Below are 19,633 nucleotides of genomic sequence, written 5' to 3'. Positions count from 1 at the left end.
AGTGTCACCAGCAAAGCACCCCCACAACATTACACCTCCTCCTCCAAGCTTTACTGTGGGAACTACACATGCGGAGATCATCCGTTCACCCACACCGCGTCTCACAAAGACACAGCGGTTGGCACCAGAAATCTCAAATTTGGACTCCAGACCAAAGGACAAATTTCCACCGGTCTAATGTCCATTGCTCGTGTTTCTTGGCCCAAGCAGGTCTCTTCTTCTTATTGGTGTCCTTTAGTAGTGGCTTCTTTGCAGCAATTCGACCATGAAGGCCTGATTCACACAGTCCCCTCTAAACAGTTGATGTTGAGATGTGTCTGTGAATTGAACTCTGTGAAGCATTTATTTGGGCTGCAATTTCTGAGGCTGGTAACTCTAATGAACTTATCCTTTGCAGCAGAGGTAACTCTGGGTCTTCCATTCCTGTGGCGGTCCTCATGAGAGCCAGTTTCATCATAGCGCTTGATGGTTTTTGCAACTGCACTTGAAGAAACTTTCAAAGTTCTTGAAATGTTCCGGATTGACTGACCTTCATGTCTTAAAGTAATGATGGACTGTTGTTTCTCTTTGCTTATTTGAGCTGTTCTTGCCATAATATGGACTTTGTCTTTTACCAAATAGGGCTATCTTCTGTATACCCCCCCTACCTTGTCACAACACAACTGATTGGCTCAAACGCATTAAGAAGGCACACCTGTTAATTGAAATGCATTCCAGGTGACTACCTCATGAAGCTAGTTGAGAGAATGCCAAGAGTGTGCAAAGCTGTCATCAAGGGAAAGGGTGGCTATTTGAAGAATCTCAAATATAAAATATATTTTGATTTGTTTAACACTTTTTTGGTTACTACATGATTCCATATGTGTTATTTCATAGTGTTGATGTCTTCACTATTATTCTACAATGTAAAAAAATTTTAAAATAAAGAAAAACCCTTGAATGAGTAGGTGTGTCCAAACTTTTGACTGGTAGTGTATGTATGTACGTGTGTGTTAGCCTACCTGGAGCCGTGCCATACACAACGCATGGTTGTGTGTGTGTGTGTGTGTGAGGGCTTGTGCAGCCCGTGTAGCTCTCTGTTGGGCTCCGCGGGACATAGAAGGGAGCAGGGACAGAATATCCTTCACCTCAAACTCCATACACACATTCTGTTGCTCACGCTGCACCTGAAACACAGATATACACAAACATATACACACATCCCCATCTGTGTGTTTGTGTGTCCGCATCTGTGTGTGTGCATGAGTGTGTTTGTTTGACAGTGTGTAGTAACAGAGTAAAGAGGTCTACTTGGAGAGAAACCAGGTCATTATCATTAAGCAGCAGAGAGAGGATCAGACATATTTATTCTACAGAATCTAGAGTGTTGGAGATGAATAATGATCTCTTCATCTGGGCTTCAGTTTCACACCCTGAGAGAGTTGCAGAGAAGGGGGGGTCAGAGAGAGAGAGAGAGGGAGAGAGAGAGAGAAGGTGGGCCCAGCTGCTGTTGAGAGAGGAAGAGAGGAGAGGTTGTCTGTCTATCACTAAGCCCTTCCTGTCTGTAATCCCTGGCCCTGGGCTATGGACGGAGAGGGGGAACAGACACACAGGCACGCTGCACTGGGTGGAATAGTTACAGCATTCCCTTCATAGATGTTCATCTCACAGTCACTCAGTCCTGTGTGTTTCTCAGTGTTCATTTTATCAACAGCCGTCGTCTAATGTGTGAGTCAGTTTGACTGTGAAACCGTGGCTCAGCTCATAAGCAGTAGAGTCTCTATGGTTCGGGCACAGATGGGTGGACACCTGCTCCACATGGCCTGACATCACTCACAACAGAGTAAGGCATGACAAGAACACACACACACACACACACACACACACACACACACACACAGCCAGTACCAGATCTGGGCACAACATGAAGGACATCCTCCTACTTCCTTGGGAGAAAGGAAAGAGTGGAGGAAGAAGAGATAGGAAAATTGAGAGTCAGACCAGAGAGAGTGTGTGTGTGTGTGTGTGTGTGTGTGTACCTGGGGTGTGTATGGTCCTATGAGGCTGAGTGGCAGTAGGTCTGTGCAGCAGGACTCCAGAGCAGACAGACGTCTGACACCGAAGACGCTCGTATCTATGATGAGATAGTGAAGAATCAAACACTGGTAACTAGAAAGAGCTAAACACTGACCGCACAGGGTTGTCGTAAAACCAGGGGTGTATTCATTAGTCGCACACTGTAGCAAAACGTTTTAATCCATTGCACAATGTTTCGCAACGGATCAACAAATGGCAACATATTCAATTGACTCTGCAACTCTTCCAACTATTGACTTTTTCACAACTGCCAACAGTTTGACACCAAAACATTGACAACAAATTCATACTGACGTGGTAAAATAAATAAGTGTGTAAATATATAAAGGATATTTCATGCTGAAACCCTCATATTTAACACCAATGGTATTCACTAAGTTGATGGTTTATACACTGAACAAAAATATAAATGCAACATTTCAAAGATTTTACTGAGTTACAGTTCATATAAGGAAATCAGTCAATTGAAATAAATGTATTAGGCCCTAATCTATGGATTTCACATGACTGGGAATACAGATATGCATCTGTTGGTCACAGATACCTTTAAAAAAAAGGTAGGGGTGTGGATCAGAAAACCAGTCAGTATCTGGTGTGACCACCATTTGCCTCATGCAGCGTGACACATGTCCTTCGCATAGAGTTGATTAGGCTGTTGATTGTGGCTTGTGGAATGTTGTCCCACTCCTCTTCAAGGGCTGTGAGAAGTTGCTGGATATTGGCGGGAACTGGAACTCACTGTCGTACACGTCGATCCAGAGCATCCCAAACATGCTCAATGGGTGACATGTCTGGTGAGTATGCAGGTCATGGAAGAACTGGGACATTTTCTGCTTCCAGGAATTGTGTACAGATTCTTGCGACATGGGGCGGTGCATTATCATGCTGAAACATGAGGTGATGGCGGCAGATGAATGGCACAACAGTGGGCCTCAGGATCTCGTCACGGTATCTCTGTGCATTCAAATTGCCATCGATAAAATGCGATTGTGTTCGTTGTCCGTAGCTTATGCCTGCCCATACCATAACCCCACCGCCACCATGGGGCACTCTGTTCACAACGTTAACATCAGCAAACTGCTCGCCCACACGACGCCATACACGCTGTCAGTAGAAACCGGGATTCCTCCGTGAAGAGCACACTTCTCCAGCATGCCAGTGGCCATCGAAGGTGACCATTTGCCCACTGAAGTCAGTTACGATGCCGAACTGCAGTCAGGTCAAGAGCTTCCCTGAGACGGTTTCTGCAGAATTTATTTGGTTGTGCAAACCCACAGTTTCATCAGCTGTCCGGGTGGCTGGTATCAGACGATCCCGCGGGTGAAGAAGCCGGATGTGGAGGTCCTAGGCTGGCGTGGTTACACGTGCTCTGCGGTTGTGAGGCCAGTTGGACGTACTGCAAAATCCTCTAAAACGACGTTGGAGGCAGCTTATGGTAGAGAAATTAAATGAAATGATCAGGCAACAGCTCTGGTGGACATTCCTGCAGTCAGCATACCAATTGCATGCTCCCTCAAAACTTGAGACATCTGTGGCATTGTGTTGTGTGACAAAACTGCACATTTTAGAGTGGCCTTTTATTGTCCCCAGCACAAGGTGCACCTATGTAATGATCATGCTGTTTAATCAGCTTCTTGATATGCCACACCTGTCAGGTGGATGGATTATCTTGGCAAAGGCGGAATGCTCACTAACAAGGATGTAAACAAATTTGTGCACAGAATTAGAAATAAATACGCTTTTTGTGCGTATGGAACATTTCTGGGATGTTTTATTTCAGCTCATGAAACATTGGACCAACACTTTACATGTTGTGTTTATATTTTGTTCAGTGTATTTAGGATAATGTTTTGCAGCTTTGTCATTCAAATATATATTTTTAAACCATCTTATTTAATTACTTCATATATTTAACATGTGATAAGTCCAAACAGGGGGCCAGAGATAATTACAGACACCTGTAAAAATCTGAAGTAGCCAAAAGGGCCACTAGATGTGTTGAGATTAAATAAAATCCTTGAAAGATACCAAAATTCTGGTAGTTTACTGGTAAACTTTGAAAGTTGCCATTAATATACCCTACTTTTGGAACCCTGGTAGTAACAGGGTAAAGAGGTCTACTTGGAAAGAAGCCAGGTCATTAAAGCAGCAGAAAGAGGATCAGGGATATTTATTCTACAGAAACTAAACTCATGGGTTTAGTCCAAAAGGAAAACATTTTGCAACAAAAATAAGTTTCTATTGGAGATATGTAGGTAGGTCCCTCCCCCTTTGCTTCCGTTTGGTTCCTAGTGAATACACCTCGCAACGTACGTATCGAGAGGACAGAGACATGAGGCACTCGTACATCACACGGGGTGCAGTCTCGGGGCAGGGGTTGTTGCTGGGGTGGTATCCAGGGTGGTTGCTAGGGCCCAGGATGTGTGTGAGTGTGTGTTTGAGTCCCTGCAGGTGTCTAAACAGCTGGCTGAGACCGCACTCCACACTACTCTGGAGGACACACACAGACAGACAGAAATAAATATTTATTTATTAAGATAACAATTTATTTAAAAAATATATATTTTATTTTTTCCTCCCCAATTTCGTGATATCCAATTGGTAGTTACAGTCTTGTCTTGTCCCATCGCTGCAACTCCTGTATGGAATCGGGAGAGGCGAAGGTCGAGAGCCATGCGTCCTCCGTAACACAACCCTGCCAAGCCGCACTGCTTCTTGACACACTGCTCGCTTAACCCGGAAGCCAGCCGCACCAATGTGTCGGAAACACCGTACAACTAGCGCCCGGCCCGCCACAAGGAGTCGCTAGAGCGCGATGGGACAAGGACATCCTGGCCGGCCAAACCCTCCCCTAACCCGGACGACGCTGGGCCAATTGTGCGCCGCCTCATGGGTCTCCCGGTCGCGGCCGGCTGCCACACAACCTGGGATCGAACCCGGGTCTGTAGTGACGCTTCAAGCACTGCGATGCAGTGCCTTAGACTGCTGCGCCACTCGGGAGGCCAAGATAACATGTTTTAATTAACATGTTGAAGTTAACAGGACTAAGTTAACAGTTAAGTTTAAGTTAGCAGATTTAAGTTTGCTGGACTCACCACATACTGCAGGTTGATGCTGTCCATTCGGCAGTAGCAGAGGTCAAGCAAACTGACTGGCTGCTTGAGCAGACTGGGTGGGGCCAGCACCCAGGGCACAGAGAGACCCTCCACTGTATTCACCTACACACACACAGACAGTTAGCGTGACATTGGCATGACATTTCCAACAGATTTAAGTAAATAAGTGAGTCCAGAGAGAGAGAGAGAGAAAAATATTGATGTTTTGAGACAGAAACCAGGACAGTTGAGCCCAACAGGCATTCAGAGAGTAAAGCTTATTAACAGGGTTTGAGAGGAGGCTACTAACAAATACTGCATGTCAGTGAGTCTCAGCCATAGCCCCAGCACACACACACACACACACACACACACACACACACACACACACACACACACACACACACACAAACGAAAATATAGCCTATAGGTGTAATTAACATTTCAAACATGGAGAATATGCAAATACATGGGAATCTGGGATTACATTATAAGGATGTTCCTCTATTTATCGATCTATCTCATTCAACAGTTGTGCGCGTGTGTGTGCATGCTTGCGTGTACTGAGTATAGCTAACACACAAGTAACACAGTAGATGCTGCTCTCTCTGAGTCGCGTCTGGGAATATTAAGTAATCAAATCAAATTATAAGTAATCAATCACATCATATAGACTTTAGATTAGAGCGTCATCGATCTACTCTGGGCTCCGACAAAAAGCCTGAGCTAAAACCTATAATGAGGACATCTCAAGTCAACACACACACTTCCTTCCTCTCTCATTTCCCACTCCCATGGTCCCCTTCCCCTAGTCTGGTTGCCAGTCTGTTTAGCGAACATTCCACTCCTTATACTCAATGTCATGTGCCTTTGGCATATGATACGGAGTACAAGGAGTGGAATCTGGCAACCAGGCTCCCCTTCCCCCTCCCTGTGTACACTACACACCACATACACACATACCACAAATATTTTCTCAAAACCACACACACACACACACACACACAAGCACATACACGATAGTACACACAGACACTCAATCTCAAAACCAAATTAACTTAAAAATGAATTCAAAACAGACCTCATTTATCAATTTCTGTGACTGCGTATCACCCAAATCGCTCTCTGACAGACACACAGTGATACGCACTTACTCACACACACACAACCATTTATTAATGCTGTGTAGAACCCAATTATTGCTCTCTCGTATGATGAAGGCCCTGCCCTGAGGCTAGAGAGGGCAGGCGTAATGTGAGGTGATATGTGGTGTGTGTGTGTGTCACACCCATCCCTATCTATTGTCATCTACACACTATAGATAGATGAAAGACAGAGTAACACAAATGAAGATAAACAGTCATATCTACACCAGTAGGGTTACAATTACACATTCCATTTAATCAAATTTACAATTCAAGTCAATCTAAGACTGACCAGAGCCCTCCTCAGTTAAACTGACCCCCAGGCTTCCAGTAAAAAATACCATTGTTGTTCTACATCAGAGAGATTAATAGCATGTATACATTTGTGATGTACAGTTGTTTTTCTATTTGTGTGTCTGAGCATGAAGAGTTCAGTATGTGCTGTTGTAGCTGACATTGAGAGAACAAGGGTCAGTGACCAATCACATCACAGTTTGGGGAGGGTGAGTGACCAATGGGAGAGCAGGGATGATTGGAGTTGATTTACGTTCCTGACATCACTAACCAGATTACCCAGCATCCCTAGCGTTACCATTACTGTAATGCATGGGCCTGGCTGGTGTGTGTGTGTGTGTGTGTGTGTGTGTGTGTGTGTGTGTGTGTGTGTGTGTGTGTGTGTGTGTGTGTTCTGATCATTCAGACCAAACGGTTACACACATTTCACATCATAGCACACACATCACTTAGACAAAGTGTGACCTTTTACACTATTACAACAGTTCCATGCTACAAGATAAAAACTGTTGGCCTCATTCATACTAATTGATTACCTCCATGTTCTTCTGACTTAACCCAATCAGTTGTTAAGTACTGTCTTCAACGACAAATGGAGGACAGGCATCTAATTTCACGCTCACACCATTACTGACGTCACTCACTGTATTTGTGTGTGTGTGTGTGTGTGTCATCGCTCAGAACCCTCTCTCCTCGCCTGTCACACTCAGTAATGGGATCACTGGGAATTATGTCCTGTATCTGCCACAGCCTGGTAGATACTTATAAATTACATACACAGACAGACACACACGCACACTCGGCACACACATGCGCACACGCATACCCTGAGCTCATGAAGTGAGCACTACTGGAGCTCTACTGTCGCTCCGCGCTCCAGTCAAATTGGGCACGCTCCGCTCCCCTCCTCGCTCCCCTCCTCGCTCCGCTCTAGCTCCGCTCCCCTCCTCGCTGCGCTCTAGCTCCGCTCCCCTCCTCGCTCTCCTCCTCACTCCACTCCCCTCCTCGCTCCCCTCCTCGCTCCGCTCCCCTCCCCTCCTCGCTCTCCTCATCACTCCACTCCCCTCCTCGCTCCGCTCCGCTCTAGCTCCGCTCCCCTCCTCGTTCCGCTCACCTCGTCGCTCCACTCTAGCTCCGCTCCCCTCCTCGCTCCCCTCCTTGCTCCGCTCCCCTCCTCGTTCCGCTCACCTCCTCGCTCCACTCTAGCTCCGCTCCACTCCACTCCTCGCTCCCCTCCCCTCCTCGTTCCGCTCACCTCCTCGCTCCACTCTAGCTCCGCTCCCCTCCTCGCTCCCCTCCTCGCTCCGCTCCCCTCCTCGTTCCGCTCACCTCCTCGCTCCACTCTAGCTCCGATCCACTCCTCGCTCCCCTCCCCTCCTCACTCCGCTCCCCTCCCCCCTCCGCTCCCCTCCACGCTCCGCTCTAACTCCGCTCCCCTCCGCTCCCCTCCTCGCTCCACTCTAGCTCCGCTCCCCTCCTCGCTCCACTCCCCTCCTCGCTCCACTCTAGCTCCGCTCCCCTCCTCGCTCCACTCCCCTCCTCGCTCCACTCTAGCTCCGCTCCCCTCCCCTCCTCGCTCCCCTCCTCGCGCCGCTCCCCTCTAGCTCCGCTCCCCTCCTCGTTCCACTCCCCTCCTCGCTCCGCTCCCCTACACGCTCCGCTCTAGCTCCGCTCCTCGCTCCACTCCTCTCCTCGCTCCGTACCTCCTCGCTCCGCTCCGCTCCCCTCCTCGCTCCGCTCCCCTCTAGCTCCGCTCCCCTCCTCGTTCCACTCCCCTCCTCGCTCCGCTCCCCTACACGCTCCGCTCTAGCTCCGCTCCTCGCTCCACTCCTCTCCTCGCTCCGTACCTCCTCGCTCCGCTCCCCTCCTCGCTCCGCTCCCCTCTAGCTCCGCTCCCCTCCTCGTTCCACTCCCCTCCTCGCTCAGCTCCTTTACACGCTCCGCTCTAGCTCCGCTCCTCGCTCCACTCTAGCTCCGCTCCCCTCCTCGCTCCACTCCCCTCCTCGCTCCACTCTAGCTCCGCTCCCCTCCTCGCTCCCCTCCTCGCTCCGCTCCCCTCCTCGTTCCACTCCCCTCCTCGCTCCGCTCCCCTACACGCTCCGCTCTAGCTCCGCTCCAGCTCCGCTCCTCGCTCCACTCCTCTCCTCGCTCCGTACCTCCTCGCTCCGCTCCCCTCTAGCTCCGCTCCCCTCCTCGTTCCACTCCCCTCCTCGCTCCGCTCCCCTACACGCTCCGCTCTAGCTCCGCTCCTCGCTCCACTCCTCTCCTCGCTCCGTACCTCCTCGCTCCGCTCCCCTCTAGCTCCGCTCCCCTCTAGCTCCGCTCCCCTCCTCGTTCCACTCCCCTCCTCGCTCCGCTCCCCTCCACGCTCCGCTCTAGCTCCGCTCCTCGCTCCGTACCTCCTCGCTCCGCTCCCCTCCTCGCTCCCCTCTGCTTCTCGCTCCCCTCCACTCCTCGCTCCGCTCTAGCTCCGCTCACATACTCTGACACACACAAACACAAAAATATAACAGAAAGGGTCATCTCAGCAGGCCTATTTGTTAACAACACTATTACTGTGACATGTTATTATCTAGCCAGGGCCACATTACGTCACTCACCCCTTCCCTCACACACACACACACACACACACACACTCTCTTTGTCGTTCTCATAGAAATTAAAACAATATTTATTTAACAACTTATAACATTATGATGCAGTGTGTGTGTGTGTGTTACCTTGTTGTTCCGGTGTAGAGTCTGTGTGACGTTGGAACACATCTCAATGAGCCGGGTGAGATCTGAGCGAGTTATCGTCACCTCAGCTGAGGATGAATCAGAACACAGCAAAGACCTGCAGCACACACACACACACACACACACACACACACACACACACACGAGTGTCAGAAAGTAAGTACAGCAGACAAAGCTGTGTTGTTCTTGAGTGTGTGTGTGTGTGTGTGTGTGTGTGTGTGTGCGTGCGTGCGTGTACCTCAATGTGTGTGTGAGTGGGTCCAGGGCTTTCTCCACATCCAAGCAGCGACACACCTGAGAGCTCAAACCCTCAGATAGAAGCACTACCTGAGGGGACCGACAACACATTAGTGGGATGTTGTGTGTGTGTGTTTCTGTGTTTGTTACCTGTCTCTCCAGCTGCATCAGCTGGGCTTTGAGCAGGTTGAACCTCCTCTCTCCGTACTCCTCCTCTGGCCCCTCTGTTAACAGCTGTCTGTACTGACCCCTGTGTGAGAGAGACAGAGAGAGAGGGGGTTAGAGAGAGAGAGAAATAGGGGGGGTTAGAGAGAGAGAGAAAGAGGGGGGGTTAGAGAGAGAGAGAAAGAGGGGGGGGTTAGAGAGAGAGAAAGAGGGGGGTTAGAGAGAGAGGGGGGGGTTAGAGAGAGAGAGAGAGAGAGTGGGGGGTTGAGAGAGAGAGAGAGAGAGAGAGCGACAGAGAGAGAGAGAGAGAGAGCGACAGAGAGAGAGAGAGAGAGAGAGAGAGAGATATAGTGGGGGGTTGAGAGAGAGAGAGAGGGGGGGGTTAGAGAGAGAGAGGGGGGTTAGAGAGAGGGGGGGTTAGAGAGAGAGATATAGTGGGGGGGTTAGAGAGAGAGAGAGAGGGGGGGGGTTAGAGAGAGAGGGGGGGTTAGAGAGAGAGATATAGTGGGGGGGTTAGAGAGAGAGAGAGGGGGATTAGAGAGAGAGAGAGAGAGAGATAGTGGGGGGTTAGAGAGAGATAGTGGGGGGTTAGAGAGAGATAGTGGGGGTTAGAGAGAGATAGAGAGGGGGGGTTAGAGAGAGAGAGAGATAGTGGGGGGTTAGAGAGAGAGAGGGGGTTAGAGAGAGAGATAGTGGGGGGGTTAGAGAGAGATGGTGCGGGGGGTTAGAGAGAGATAGAGAGGGCGAGATGAAAGAGAAAGACATGTAACAAATATAACAAAATCTCATCTGATATTTGATCTAATCACTAATCAGATCAGATGACATAACTTCTACTGTTGAAAACACTCTGTCTTACTTTAAGACTTCCAACTCCAGTTGAGCATTCTCGCTTTGAAGTTCCTGTTGGCAATAACAATACAACAATGATACTGTATTATTGCACTGGGTGTGTGTGTGTGTGTGTTACCTCCATGCTGTCTGTGTCTGGGTGTAGAGAAGCAGTAGTCTGTGTGTGTGTCTCCAGGCTGTGAGAGGGCAGTCTGCTTGGGGGTCCTCTACCCTGCAGACAAGCAGACAACACAAGCTGTTCCTGATAGTTACCATTTCATTCTCCTCTGGCCTCCTCTCACAGCGACCAGGAACCAGACAGGGGTGTGTCTAGGGTAGGGAAAGCAGGCCCAACACTTTACAGTCCCACAACATAGGCCATAGTCTGAGGGAGATCACATCATTACACAGCATTTAGCCTAGCTTATCTCTCTACCCACTCTTAGCAGTTTACATGTCTGATCTCTCATTGTGTCTAAAGAGAACTACTGATCTATAGATAAGAGAACTTCTAATCTATAGATAATCATTATAAAAACATGGTTTAATAAGCAACCTCAAAAACCCTTCTGAAGAAGTTTGTTGGCTCATGGATTTTGGGTGTTTTGATATCAATACATCAAATATAGAGATAACTCCAGCTCAATTAGAGTCCTCATCACTACTCTACACAGGAACTTTCATCACTGTGACCTCTTCACAAGAGCTTTCATATTATTGCTAATCACACGCTCATTAATTCAGGATCAAAGAACCCTGATTCGGGGGAGGTCCGGGGAGATGATTTAGTGTGAGACATACTGGACATGGTCTAGGCCTACACTCCACACACACAGGATCTACATGCACACACAGGATCCACACGCAAACGGTCCACAGACACAGTTAACAGGTGATGGGCAACTCTCCAGTTCACACACACTGAGTGTACAAAACATTAGGAACACCTTGCCCTCAGAACAGCCTCAATTTGTCGGGGCATGGACTCTACAAGGTGTCGAAAGCGTTCCACAGGGATGCTGGCCCATGTTGACTCCAATGCTTCCCACAGTTGTGTCAAGTTGGCTGGATGTCCTTTGGGTGGTGGACCATTCTTGATACACACAGGAAACTGTTGAGTATTAAAGACCCAGCAAAGCTGCAGTTCTTACACACTCAAACCGGTGCGCCTGGCACCTACTACCATACCCAGTTCAAAGGCACTTAAATATTTTGTCTTACCCATTCATCCTCTAAATGGCACACATACACAAACCATGTCTCAATTGTCTCAAAGCTTAAAAATCCTTCTTTAACCTGTCTCCTCCCCTTCATCTACACCGATTGAAGTGGATTTAACAAGTGACATTAACAAGGGATCATAGCTTTCACCTGGATAGTCTGTGTCATGGAAAGAGCAGGTGTTCCTAATGTTCTGTACACTCAGTGTATATACATACACTCCACCATAGACATATTTCAGACATGTAGGGCTTGCATCCTGTGATGACTTCAGCCCTGAGCCACAAGTACATACACTTTGTCCTTCATGGTAAATGTTTAGTTCCAGGGCCTAGGGAGAAGAAAGGGGGACAAACCTCATTATGACCCCTGGAGTATTAGATTACAGAGAGAGAGAGAGAGAGAGAGATAGATTATGTCCCCAACCAAGGTGGGCCTAGATATTCTGTACAAATTCCATCTAGACACCGTTGCCCTAGAGCACATAAAAAACTATACATACCTCGGCCTAAATATCAGCGCCAACTTCCACAAAGCTGTGAACGATCTGAGAGACAAGGCAAGAAGGGCCTTCTATACCATCAAAAGGAACATAAAATTCTACATACCAATTAGGATCTGGCTAAAAATACTTGAATCAGTTATAGAACCCATTGCCCTTCATGGTTGTGAGGGCTGGGGTCCACTCACCAACCAAGAATTCACAAAATGGGACAAACACCAAATTGAGACTCTGCATGCAGAATTCTGCAAAAATATCCTCGGTGTACAATGTAAAACACCAAATAATGCATGCAGAGCAGATTTAGGCTGATACCCGCTAATTATCAAAATCCAGAAAAGAGCCATTAAAATCTACAACCACCTAAAGGGAAGCAATTCCCAAACCTTCCATAACAAAGCCATCACCTACAGAGAAATTAACCTGGAGAAGAGCCCCCTAAGCAACCTGGTCTTGTGGCTCTGTTCACAAACACAAACAGACCCCACAGAGCCCCAGGACAGCAACACAATTAGACCCAACCAAATCATGAGAAAACGACAAGATAATTACTTGACACATTGGAAAGAATTTACAAAAAAACTGAGCAAACTAAACAGAGAGAGAAAGGTCCGCCGTAGGCAGACTTGGCTCTCAAGAGAAGACAGGCTATGTGCACACAAAATGAGGTGGAAACTGAGCTGCACTTCCTAACCTCCTGCCAAATGTGCCTTGCAAAAGTATTCATCCCCCTTGGCGTTTTTCCTATTTTGTTGCATTCACAACCTGTAATTTAAATTGATTTTTATTTGGATTTCATGTAATGGACATACACAAAATAGTCCAAATTGGTGAAATGAAATGAAAAAAATAACTTGTTTCAGAAAATTCTAAAAAATAAATAACGGAAAAGTGGTGCGTGCCAATGTATTCACCCCCTTTCCTATGAAGCCCCTAAATAAGATCTGGTGCAACCAATTACCTTCAGAAGTCACATAATTAGTTAAATAAAGTCCACCTGTGTGCAATCTAAGTGTCACATGATCTGTCACATGATCTCAGTATATACACCTGTTCTGAAAGGCCCCAGAGTCTGCAACACCACTAAGCAAGGGGCACCAAGAAGCAAGCGGCACCATGACGACCAAGGAGCTCTCCAAACAGGTCAGGGACAAAGTTGTGGAGAAGTACAGATCAGGGTTGGGTTATTTAAAAAAATCAGAAACTTTGAACATCCCACGGAGCACCATTAAATCCATTATTAAAAAATGGAAAGAATAACTACAAACCTGCCAAGAGAGGGCCGCCCACCAAAACACACGGACCAGGCAAGGAGGGCATTAATCAGAGAGGCAACAAAGAGACCAAAGATAACCCTGAAGGAGCTGCAAAGCTCCACAGCGGAGATTGGAGTATCTGTCCATAGGACCACTTTAAGCCGTACATTCCACAGAGCTGGGCTTTACGGAAGAGTGGCCAGAAAAAAGCCATTGCTTAAAGAAAAAAAATAAGCTAACACGTTTGCTGTGGGGATGTTTTTCATCGGCAGGGAACTGGTCAGAATTGAAGGGATGATGGATGGCGCTAAATACAGGGAAATTCTTGAGGGAAACCTGTTTCAGTCTTCCAGAGATTTGAGACTGGGACGGAGGTTCACCTTCTAGCAGGACAATGACCCTACGCATACTGCTAAAGCAACACTTGAGTGGTTTAAGGAGAAACATTTAAATGTCTTGGAATGGCCTAGTCAAAGCCCAGACCTCAATCCAATTGATAATCTGTGGTATGACTTAAAGATTGCTGTACACCAACTTGAAGGAGCTGGAGCAGTTTTGCCTTGAAGAATGGGCAAAAATCCCAGTGGCTAGTAGTGCCAAGCTTATAGAGACATACCCCAAGAGACTTGCAGCTGTAATTGCTGCAAAAGGTGTCTCTACAAAGTATTGCCTTTGGAATAGTTATGCATGCTCAAGTTCTGTTTTTTTGTCTTATTTCTTGTTTTTTTAACGATAAAAAAAAATTGCATCTTCAAAGCGGTAGGCATGTTGTGTAAATCAAATGATACAAACCCCCAAAGAAATCCATTTTTAATTCCAGGTTGTAAGGCTACAAAATAGGAAAAATGCCAAGGGGGGTGAATACTTTCACAAGCCACTGTATTTCCCTCAGATTACACAGACCCACACATAATTAGAAAACAAATCAAATTTTGATAAACTCCCATATCTATTGGGTGAAATACCACAGTGTGCAATCACAGCAGCAAGATTTGTGACCTGTTGCAACAAGAAAAGGGCAACCAGTGAAGAACAAACACCATTGTAAATACAACCCATATTTATGTTTATTTATTTTCCCTTTTGTCCTTTAACTATTTGCACATCATTACAACACTGTATATATACACATAATATGACATTTGAAATGTCTTTATTCTTTTGGAACTTTTGTGAGTGTAATGTTTACTGTTAATAAACAAAAGTGAAATAAACAATAAAAAAGTATCTATTTCACTTGCCCCTTAAATTGAAATTGAATTGAGATAGAGAAAGAGTTTTGTTAGTCTTATGTACGGGATACACATGGTCAACACCGTCCAACGAAATGCTTACTTGCAGGTTCCTTCTCAACAATGCAACAACAATAATAAATAATACAAGATAAGAATAGGAACATAAAGTAAATGGCTCAGTAGAATAGAATAAACATTTAAGAATAAGTACAGTGCATTCAGAAAGTATTCAGACCCCTTCACTTTTTCCACTTTGTTACATTACACCCTTATTCTAAAATGTATAAAATAAATGTTTTGCCTCATCAATCTACAAACAATACCCCATAATGACAGAGAAAACAGGTTTTTAGATTTTTCTGCAAATGTATTACAAATAAAAAACAGATATACCTTATAAGTATTCAGACCCTTTGCTATGAGACTCTAAATTGAGCTCAGGTGCATCCCGTTTCCATTGATCATCCTTGAGATGTTTCTACAACTTGATTGGATTCCACCTGTGGTAAATTCAATTGATTGGACATTATTTGGAAAAGCACACACCTGTCTATATAAGGTCCCACAGTTGACATTATGGGGTATTGTGGGTAGATTGATTAGGATTCTTTATTTTTTTATCAATTTTTTAATAAGACTGTAACATAACAAAATGTGGAAAAGTCAAGGGGTCTGAATACTTTCCGAATGCACTGTATAATACAGGAAGACACAATTTATAGTCCAATATATACACGTGTTTTGGGGAAGGGGGGATTGGGGGGCAAGTGTTACTTGGTGTGCAGTACTTAGCAATCATAATAAGAGGGAGAGACGGAAAGAGAGAGATAGGGGAGAAGTGAGAGAGAGAAAGAGAGAGGAAAAGACGGGGGAGCGAGCTGTTCAGAGCGTGGCGAATTGCCTCTCACACATCTGGCCTGGAGACAGTGCTTGCTGTGTGTGTGTGTCTGTGTGTGTCTGACTGTGGGAAAGAACGTTCCACAGCGTTCCGGATAATTCAACACACAGATGGACTCTCTCTGTCCGCTCCCAGCTCTGCCTGTCTGTGATTGGACAGATTCAGGGCCACTCTGGGCTGTATCCCTGTCTGTCATTGGCTGTTTAACATCAAACTTCTCACTTCCTGCTGTTGACTTCACAGTTGACTCACAGAGTTCCAAGTGGCCAATATTCGTGAAGTAGACTCGACAGACCATATAGGGGTTTGGGAAGTCAATGGGAGAGCTGAAAAATTATTCGTTAGTTGTTAATTTTCTCGAAATCTAAAGGCACAACATAGATTCGAGTCAATGTCTTAGGTTGCTGAACATGTCATGACTACAACCTTGTGAAAGTGACATGTTTTATATTTTTGTCCAGAACAACTTTATATAATGTCAGTTCAGCATGACACGACCATTAGGCCGATGACGTGTTTCTGAGCATAAGCTTAGCTAGCTCAGCTATCTCAACTATCCGGTGCCCCCGCACATTGACTCTGCACCGGTACCCCCCTGTATATATAGCCTCCCTACTGTTATTTTATTTTACTTCTGCTCTTTTTTTCTAAACACTTTTTTTGTTGTTTTATTTTTTACATTTTTTGTTAAAAATAAATGCACTGTTGGTTAAGGGCTGTAAGTAAGCATTTCACTGTAATGTCTGCACCTGTTGTATTCGGCGCATGTGACCAATAAAATTTGATTTGATTTGATTTGACAACGTCGCCATGACATCGCCTACAAGCGTGATTGTGTATTTGTATTGGAGAATCAGCTTCTGGACCTGTTCGTATACTCTCTTTGGTTGACTTGCTTCTGAGCGACAGAACATAAACTTAGGCAACCCTAGGCTGCCTGACTATATATATATTTTGCATTTTAGTCATTTAGCAGACACTCTTATCCAGAGTGACATACAGTTAGTGCATTCATCTTAAGATAGCTAGGTGGGACAACCACATATCACAGTCATAGTAAGTACATGTTTCCTCAATAAAGTAGCTATCAGTAAAGTCAGAGCTAGTAAGAGCATTAGTTCAATAAAGGCATATTTTCTTTTTGGGGGGTTATTTAAGATACTCTTTGAAGAGTTAGGTTTTCAGATGTTTTCGGAATATGGACAGGAACTCTGCTGTCCTAGATTCAGAGGGAAGCTGGTTCCAACATTGGGGTGCCAGGACAGAGAAGAGCTGCAGCTGGCCCAGCACAGAGCGGCACGTCTTGCTTTTCATTGTAATCAGAGGGCTAATATTAATATTATGCATGCCAGTCTCTCTTGGCTAAGAGTTGAGGAAAGACTGACTGCATCACTTCTTGTTTTTATAAGAAACATTAATGTGTTGGAAATTCCTAATTGTTTGCATAGTCAACTTACACACAGCACTGACACACACACTTACCCCACCAGGGGTAACACCAGGGGTCTTTTAACACTCTCCAGGTCCAGAACAAATTCAAGGAAACGTACAGTGTTATACAGAGCCATGAGTGCATGGAACTCCCTTCCATCTCATATAGCACAAGTGAACAGCAAACCTGGTTTCAAAAAACAAATAAAGTAACACCTCACGCACAACGCCTCTCCCCCCATGTGACCTACTTGTTGTGTGTATGTACTGACATGTATGTGTAACTGATAGATGCACACACAATACATTTTAATGTTTTGAAATGTATGTAAATTGTAAATTATTTTGTCTGTAATGTATTTTTCGTTATGTGTCGGACACCAGTAAGACTAGATGTCGCCATTGGCGTCGGCTGATTGGGATCCTAATAAATCAAACAAAAAAAGCTTGGACTGGGCTGCACGGGAGCTGCCCTCCCGTAGGGGTGGGAGGGCCAAGAGACCAGAGGTGGCAGGACGGAGTGCTCGGGTTGGGGTGCAGGGTCTGAGCATAGCCTGAAGGTAGGGAGGGGCAGTTCCTCTTGCTGCTCCATAGGCAAGTTCCATTGTCTTGTAGTGGATGCGAGCTTCGACTGGAAGCCAGAGTCGTGTGCGGAGGAGTGGCGTGACATGGGAGATTTTGGGAAGATTGAACATCAGGCGGGCTGCAGCGTTCTGGACAAGTTGCAGGTGTTTGATGACACAAGTGGGGAGTCCAGCCAACAGCGAGTTGCAGGAGCCCAGATGGGAGATGACAAGTGCCTGGATTAGGACCTGCGCCGCTTCTTGTGTGAGGTAGGGTCGTACTCTACGGATGTTGTAGAGCATGAACCTGCAGGAGCGAGTCACTGCTTTGATGTTTGCAGAGAACGATAAGGTGTTGTCCAGGGTCACGTGGCTCAAACCAAGGTTCTTTGCACTCTGGGAGGGGGACACTGTGGAGTTGTCAACCGTGATGGAGAGGTCTTTGAGCGGGCAGGCCTTCCCCAGGAGGAAGAGCAGCGCGCAGTCTTGTCGAGGTTGAGGTGGTGGGCCGACATCCAAGCTGAGATATCTGACAGCCACGCAGAGATGTGTGTCGCCACCTGGGTGTCAGAATCGGGGAAGGAGAAAAGTAGTTGAGTTCCACATAGCAATGATAGGAGAGATCATGTGAGGATATGACAGAGCTGAGTGACTTGGTGTATAGAGAGAAGAGAGTAGGCCTAGAACCGAGCCCTGGGGGACACCAGTCGTGAGAGTAAGTGGTGCAGACACAGTTCCTCTCCACGTCACCTGGTAGGAGCGGCCTGCTAGGTAGGATGCAATCCAAGAATGTGCAGAGATGCCCAGCCCTGAGAGGATGGAGAGGAGGATCTGATGGTTTACGGTGTCGAAGGCAGCGGATAGATCTAGAAGGATGAGAACAGAGGAGAGAGTCAGCTTTGGCAGTACGGTGAGCCTCCATGACAGAGAAGAGCAGTCTCGGTTGAGTGACCCGTCTGGAAGCTTGACTGGTTAGGATCAAGAAGATCGTTCTGAGAGAGATAGCGAGAGAGTTGGTCAGACACAGCACACCCAAGTGTTTTGGCATCAGACTCTGAACTAGTAGGCTTTCATTATACACTGAGTGTACAAAACATTAAGAACACCTGCTCTTTCCATTACATAAACTGAACAGGTGAATCCAGGTGAAGGCTATGATCCCTTATTGATGTCACTTGTTAAATCCACTTCAATCAGTGTAGATGAATGGGGGGGGGGACAGATTAAAGAAGGATTAACAGAAGTAACCAGCCCCCCTAAAACACACACAAGACTGCATTCCACAGCCACAGAGAACCGCCAGTGTACAACCATTGACACACACCATTCTGAAGACTTCTGCAGTGAATGACACAAGTACTCTTTACAAGGTAAAGCACCTTTAGCACATGGAAAAGTACTCTCTATGCAATCCAATACTTTTACCAGCCATTTCTCTGTCTGCAAATCAATATTTGTTTGGAGGATATAAGCAATATGGCCACCCATTCTAAATGCCTACTCAATATTAGGAAGGTGTACCTTATGTTTGGTATAGGTTAACAATAATAACAGGCCCAGCGATCTGTCATTCAGTCAGCTTTATCAGACCACAAGACCCTGAGGACCAAAACCTTCAATATTAGGAAGGTGTTCCTTATGTTTGGTATAGGTTAACAATAATAACAGGCCCAGCGATCTGTCATTCAGTCAGCTTTATCAGACCACAAGACCCTGAGGACCAAAACACACACACGCATAACCAACCACATAAAATATATTTTTTGGTCTGAGGGCAGATTTGTAGTGAACATCAAGATGGTGGAGATTCCTCCTGAACCTGTTGAATTCAATTACAGTATGACAGGATTATCCAATCAAAATCAGATAGAATATTAGATCTAGAAGTTCAACTCTCAGAGTGCTGTCATGTGCCTGCCTTGGCCTGGGTCTAGAGGGAGGGATTT

At 46.2% G+C, this 19,633-nt stretch overlaps 1 protein-coding gene across 3 annotated transcripts in view; it reads right to left on the bottom strand.

Moving 5' to 3' along the window:
• Nucleotides 1-19,633, bottom strand: part of LOC311144669 (repulsive guidance molecule B-like) — a gene marked incomplete at its 5' end in the record, with an annotated part of 81,176 nt that overhangs the window by 59,099 nt on the left and 2,444 nt on the right. The window contains 8 exons of one of the 3 annotated variants that reach the window (XM_084180738.1): nucleotides 1,002-1,166; nucleotides 2,019-2,113; nucleotides 4,390-4,566; nucleotides 5,172-5,294; nucleotides 9,010-9,093; nucleotides 9,331-9,445; nucleotides 9,587-9,835; nucleotides 10,721-10,813. In XM_084180738.1, coding sequence (XP_084036864.1) covers nucleotides 1,002-1,139 — 138 coding nt within the window. Of the gene's footprint in view, nucleotides 1-1,001; nucleotides 1,167-2,018; nucleotides 2,114-4,389; nucleotides 4,567-5,171; nucleotides 5,522-9,009; nucleotides 9,094-9,330; nucleotides 9,446-9,586; nucleotides 9,836-10,720; nucleotides 10,814-19,633 lie in introns of those variants that run through there. The other 2 variants (XM_084180739.1, XM_084180740.1) reach the window with 2 other exon arrangements.

The sequence above is a fragment of the Coregonus lavaretus genome (genome assembly GCF_964263955.1).
Source record: "Coregonus lavaretus genome assembly, chromosome: 17".
NCBI classification, from domain to species: Eukaryota; Metazoa; Chordata; class Actinopteri; order Salmoniformes; family Salmonidae; genus Coregonus; species Coregonus lavaretus.
This window is presented reverse-complemented; position numbering and strand designations above follow the sequence as displayed.